The sequence below is a fragment of the Triticum aestivum genome, chromosome 3B (genome assembly GCF_018294505.1).
Source record: "Triticum aestivum cultivar Chinese Spring chromosome 3B, IWGSC CS RefSeq v2.1, whole genome shotgun sequence".
NCBI classification, from domain to species: Eukaryota; Viridiplantae; Streptophyta; class Magnoliopsida; order Poales; family Poaceae; genus Triticum; species Triticum aestivum.
In genome coordinates this window covers 747119055-747125559 of record NC_057801.1, presented here as the reverse complement: position 1 = coordinate 747125559, position 6505 = coordinate 747119055, and the positions used below count along the sequence as shown (strand labels likewise).

The 6505-nt window shown below is 43.8% G+C and overlaps 1 protein-coding gene across 1 annotated transcript; it reads left to right on the top strand.

Moving 5' to 3' along the window:
• Positions 1 to 2341: 2341 nt before the first annotated feature.
• Positions 2342 to 5757, top strand: LOC123072162 (thiamine pyrophosphokinase 1). Its single transcript, XM_044495722.1, has 6 exons — positions 2342 to 2700; positions 2842 to 2938; positions 3777 to 3849; positions 4886 to 4987; positions 5077 to 5326; positions 5460 to 5757. The coding sequence occupies exons 1-6, from the start codon at positions 2550 to 2552 to the stop codon at positions 5579 to 5581; spliced, it is 795 nt and encodes a 264-aa protein (XP_044351657.1). The 5' UTR covers positions 2342 to 2549; the 3' UTR covers positions 5582 to 5757.
• Positions 5758 to 6505: the final 748 nt, after the last annotated feature.

The following is a 6505-nucleotide window of genomic DNA, read 5'->3' as shown; positions in this document are numbered from 1 at the left end:
GATTACGTAAAGGTGGCCTTCCACATGATGATGCATTTATTAATGATGATGATGAGCACGTCATTACCGATAGTGATGATGATGATGATGCATTTATTAATGATGATGATGAGCACGTCATTACCGATAGTGATTATTAGGTATTCAAATTTTTATGTTGTACTTGATTTATATAGTTATTTGTATGATTTTATGATTTATATAGTTGGTATGTATAATTTTCTTACTTTGTATGATTGTTTCTTATACATAGTGCCATGGTCTTGATTGTCCGTCCCCGTCGGCCCTCGCCCGCTTTATGATTCGAATGTGGTAAATTCTCTTTCATAACTATTTTTTGCATTTCGCATTTATGACAATTATGGCCATCAAGTTGACGTAGAGATATTTTAATCTAGGAGGTATGTGAACCGGAATTTGAAACCGACCCTCTTGTCGAGAAGTTAAATTTAGTTGAAAAAGAAAATGAGTATTTGAAAGAAAAAATCAAAAGAATTGAAGAAGAGAAGATGACATTGGAGTTGTATGTTGCCGATGTCATCGATGATCACAAGATGAAGATGAATGCAATGCGCTTGAATATGGATGCAATGCGCCTGAAGCTTAAGAAGATTAGAAAATATGCCATTGATAATGAGGCTTGGTATCATTATGTCGTTGGATCAATTGTTACCTTAGTTGCGATCTTCATCATATTTGTTGTGATGAGGGTATGTTTTCTCTAATGTTTTGCTTTACAAATTGATGCTTAGCTTATTTTCCTCCTAAATGGCATAATTACCTAATTAGATAAAAAAGAGCTATACTTAGCTTATTCAGTTCATTTATGACATACTTAGCATACTTAGGTCAAAAATGGCATGATAATCTTTGTTACCTCCAAAATGATATAGACTTAGCTTATTTTCCTCGAAAATGACATAATAACCTTACTAAGCTCCAAAATGACCTATTTACCTAGCTTAGCTCTAAAATGACCTACACTTAGCATTTTTACCTAGCTTAGCAATAAAATGGTATTTTTTACTTACCTTAGTTAGAAGAAGAAGAAGATAAAGAAGAGGAGAAGAGAAAAAGAAAGAGAAGAAAAAAATCTTCTTCTTCTTCTTCTTCTTCTTCTAACTAGTCTTCTTCTTCTTCTTCTAACTTTTATCTTTCCCAATTTGCAGATTTGCTTTACATGAGGAAGCTTGGATTCATGGAGTGTACTATTCTTTTGGTGCTTCCTTGTTGATTATGAAAACTTGTTTGAATATGTATGTCTATACGGATATGTTGTTGGAAACTTGTTTCTGGTTATGTATATATGGATATGTTGGACTTTGTTGAACTATGTTGTTGGACATGTTGTTGATATGTTGGATATGTATGCATGTATATCTGTGTTTGAAACCATGTCTAATTAATTGGATTTAAATAAAAACAGGGGATTTATAGCCTCTTTGCCGTCCGCTAGCCGACGACAAAGAGCTTTGTCGTCCGCTAGCAGACGGCAAAGAGGACACGTGGCAGTCACCAGTGCAAACTGGGAACACTGGCTGCCTATTTGGTCATTTTGCCGTCTGTAAGGGGATGGCAAAGTGATCAAATAGGCCGGACAAACAGGGCCATCTATGCCGTCTGCTGGCAGACGGTATAGCTGGCCACGTGGCAGCTTCCCAGTGCTGCCCTAGCTAAGCTCTTTGTCGTCTGTCAGCGGACGGCAAAGAAGCTGATTCCTGTAGTGATTCTTGATTATTTGGCAACAAATATCGATGTTTTCCCTACACATGCAAAATTTCGCAAAGTAATCACATTTGCGGAGGTGGACAAAAAACATTTGGTGCCACCCAAGCGGTGGAGCAGTAGGCCGGAGCATTTTGCTGAGCACGTATCTGGTTGGTTGTGAGTGTAGACGTTTGAGGGGTGACCGGTCATTGTGGGGCGCGTCCGTGTTCGTTTAGGGGGGCTGGATTTCACAGTCGGGTGCCGTTTAGGGGGGCCGATTAGGTAGGTAGGTCCAGCTGTAGATGCTCTCACAGTATGATATGGTCCACACGCCAACACTCACGCCCTTCTTTTCTTGTCAGTCAGCCTCTCAACCAAGAGCCAGTTTTGGGCTGGGAGTCTGCCTTGGACGGCTGGCCTGAGGTCAGGATTTGACCCAAAAAAAAAAAACTACGCAGTTGCCCAACGGGAACGGGGACGGGAACGGGGACGGGGCCGTGGCCAACCTGGCCTTGACCTCGGCTCCGACCCCTCCCTTCACTGTCTGTCACAAGAAAGATCCCCGATTCCGCTTGTGCGGCGCTGCTGATCAACGCTGCCCCCGCCAGTCGTACTCGCCGCACCCCGCAACTACCACCGTCCGCCAAGGACGATTTCGGGTCGAGAGGAGAGGAGAAAAGACCGACACCGTCTCTCCTTCTCGCCTTCGTTAAAACCCTTCCTTTTGTCCACGCGACCTACGCCACCTCTTTTCCTCTCGCATACCCTGTTCGCTCGTCTTCTCCCCTGTTCCAGCCCAAGTCCCCCGCCGACCCCGCCACGCCACCTCCGCGGCCCTCGCCATGCCGCCGCTCCCGACGATGACCCACTCCTCCTCCTTCCTCCTCCCGCCCCCGCCTGCTCCTCCGGCCGACGCCGAGGACGCGGTCTCCTACGCCGTCGTCGTCCTCAACCAGCGCCTCCCGCGCTTCGCGCCCCTGCTCTGGACCCGAGGTAACCGACCAACCAACCCAACCAGCGCGCGCCCCTCCCTCCCTCCCTCTCCTCTGTTCCGTGGGCATTATCGCTGCCTTCGCTCTCCGTCCTCGTGGACAAGTTTTGACGTGTCGGCTCTCTGTGTTGTTGTGTGAGCAGCGCAGCTGCGGGTGTGCGCGGACGGCGGCGCCAACCGGGTCTTCGACGGCATGCCGGAGCTGCTCCCGGCCGAGGACCCCGACGAGGTCCGCGCAAGGTGATCGATCAAAGTCTTCTCTCTGCCCTTCCTCTTTTTTTCTTTTTCTCACCCAGTGATAGCTGCGTGCCTACGCCTCCCACCTGTTCCTAGTTGACTCTGCCTCTCGTGGATCAATGCCCATCACGTGCTTGTTGGAATGCGTCGTTAAAATTCCATTTGGTTGTATGCCGATGCTGTTGCGTGCAAGCATAAACGGTGGCCTGTCAATGCGGTCCGTGGAGCCTTTGGTTCAAGTTGAAGTTTGAACCGGGGTTCGCTTCTCAATATGCTTTTTCTCTTCGTTTCTTTTTTTGGCATGACGCTTCTCAGCATCTGCCCTGTTTGTTTAGTCAAAACCTCCAAGTGTCCTTATATGCCTTTTCTCCATGTGTTCTAGCAAAACTCAGAGTTTCTTGAGAAAGTACTTCAACAGTTCAGCCAATGAATTTTCGGTCTTCGTATTCGATGTAGTCTCTGATCTTTAAATGATTGTACGCCTTTTCATTTGATCATTTTTTTGAAACATATTACAGAGTTCAGCTCTGCTTAGGTTGTCTATGTAATGCTGAAGAGTTTTTTTATGGAGGAAAAATGTTCTTAATTTACCTAGGCGCCACCAGAGGGTTTGGCAGATTAAATCATACCACGGCGACAGAGTATGCATCACATTTGAAATAGTTTATACTGCATCAATGGATGGAACACATTTAGTTGTTCGCCCATGCCAAAAAGTAGTTGGGAAGAGATTTTTAAAACCTATTTATTGGTTGTTGGGAGGTAGGTTTAAGACAGATTTTCTTTGCTGGTTGTTTGTATGTGACGTTTCATTCATTAATTTGTCCTTACCTTGCTGCAGGTACAAGCCCGACGCCATCGAAGGAGATATGGATTCTGTAAGGCCAGAAGTGAAGGAATACTACTCCAGTTTGGTAAGTAACTAATTTAAAACTCCTTCCATCATACCTTGCTGAAAATGAGATGCTGAACCAAAAATCATGTTGTATGCAACAACTGTCCGGGGCAGTTTCTAGTACTCCCTCCGTCCGGAAATACTCGTCGGAGGTATGAATGTATCTAGATGTATTTTAGTTCTAGATACATTCATTTTTATGCATTTCTTCGACAAGTATTTTAGGACGAGGGAGTACTTGTTAGGGAGAAAGATATCATGCGTAGCAAAAAACAAGCAGGCAGAAACATATCATTTATTGGCCATCTTGGTCCACATGAATATGTTTGCGATTCTCTTTTGGACTGTTGTGTGATGTTAGCTGCAATGAGCTATGGAAATATCAGAATTTCATGTCTGCAAGTTTAGATGACTCTCACTGACAACAATGCGGGAAAGAAATCTATTTTCTTGTGTGAAATCAAGCTGCTGAAATAATTACATTGATTAAATTGTCCTAGAAAACCATGAAGGGAGCGATGCCTTGTTTTATTGTATTTTTAGCAGGCTTTTGTTTCTATACAAATATTTTTGGTATGCTGGTCCTGGTAAATGCAAGTACTATTTCAGCGTTGATTAAATTGGCATGGCCAGTTGTACCCCTAGCCTTGAAGGGAGCGACGCCTTGTTTTATTGTATTTTTAGTAGGCTTTTGTTTCTATACCAATATTTTTGGTATGCTTGTCCTGGTAATTGCAAGTACTATTTCAGTGTTGATTAAATTGGCATGAATCAGTCGTACCCCTAGCCGTGAACCTCAAGTTTCTTCCTGGAAATGTTGTGGAGTAGCAGCAGGTATAATGTAAATGTAAACCAAGTTCACATGCATTTGATTTGCCCTGCTTTACTGAAAGATGCAGCATGAATGTCAACTCTGGGCATTATTAGTATTCTGTACAATAGATAATTTTTCTGGTTTAAGATTAGCCAATGAGGCCTTGAAACTGGGACTGGAATGATTGCTGACTTACAGCAAAATGATATTACTGACGACACCCTTCTATGATCAATTGCAGGGTACCCAAATAATCGATGACTCACATGATCAGGACACCACAGACTTGAACAAATGCATATCATTCATCACCAGAAATCCACCCGGGCCAGACAATTCTAATGTACACCAGATCAGTTTTCAGTATTTACTCCAGATCAGTCTTTGCAACACCCGCTTACACGGATGTTACTCTGTTTTGTTTAACTGCAGCTCTGCATTCTCGTTCTCGGTGCGCTTGGAGGAAGGTTCGATCACGAGATGGGGAACATCAACGTGCTGCATCGCTTCTCAAACACCAGGATCATCCTCCTGTCAGACGACTCCTCGATCTTTCTGCTCCCAAAGACGCACAGTCACGAGATCCACATCGAGCGGTCTGTCGAGGGTCCTCATTGTGGACTGATCCCCATGGGCGCGCCGTCAAGTAGCAGCACCACTACCGGTCTCCGGTGGAACCTAGGTACAGGCATCTAACTTGCAACCTCATTCTTGTATGTCAACATTATTATCTGATAGTTGAAGTTACCCCCCCCCCCCCGCCCCCCCCAAAAAAACATTTTCTGAATAATAGTCTTGCTGAACTTTTTCTCCAGATAACACCAGCATGAATTTCGGCGGGCTGCTGAGCACATCAAACATTGTGGAGGACGAGATTGTAACAGTCACTTCAGATTCTGATTTGATTTGGACAATATCGCTTCGGAAACATACTTAAATTGTGTATTGTACAGTAGATTATGGTCTAAATTTTGGCTCGTCGATTCTACGTGGATGGATTCTACATATTTTACTGTGATGTGTTGATATAGTTCATTTCATTGGACATTTCGCGTCAGGTGTCCTTGTATTTCAGCATCTTATTTTCTTACTTGTGCATTTCATATTGTCAAAGTGCAAAATGCAGTATTATTATTATTGTTCGAGCTGTGGACTAGTCCACAATTTCGACATGAACTCGTGCATGTGTGTATGTGTGCGTGCGGTGGTGGAAGAGTAGCGTCTCTTGCAGTGGCGGAGCTTGAAAGAAAAAGTTGGGCGGGTCAGATTAAAGAAGAACACACGTTTTTCTAAAATTTTGAATGATGAGCATTAGTATATGATACACGGTTATAAGATGGAGCAAGCACATATGCACATATTTCTGGCTATTGCTTATCAAATGAGCAATTTGGTGTTGCCTTGCTGCTGTGTGTGATGTACTGATGTGTAGTCCATGCAGGCTATTGCTTATCAAATGGGGAATTTGGTGTTGCCTTTGGTGTTGTGTTTATACCGATGTGTCTCAGCAAAATTCAGTTCAGCACCGGCACGTATGGATGTTGGAGCCTTGGAGTAGAGCAGACGCAACACACAGGCCAGGGGCTCATGTGCCCGCAGTTCGGCCCCTTATATTTTAGAAATGATGGAATATTTAGTTTGGCGGGTGGGGGAGATGATAGAGTGTGTTTTATTTTTATTTATAATGCAATGATTTAGTGAGCCCTTCTTGGTGTGATTATACATTATCCGCTAACCAACCTATATTTATGTGGTGAAAATTCTATATCAGTGGTGGCATGTATTACAATGTTGGTGCTACAATATTACATGATGGCGCTTTTTTTTTCAGATGGTGGGAGGGTGCGCGGGATTGATACGT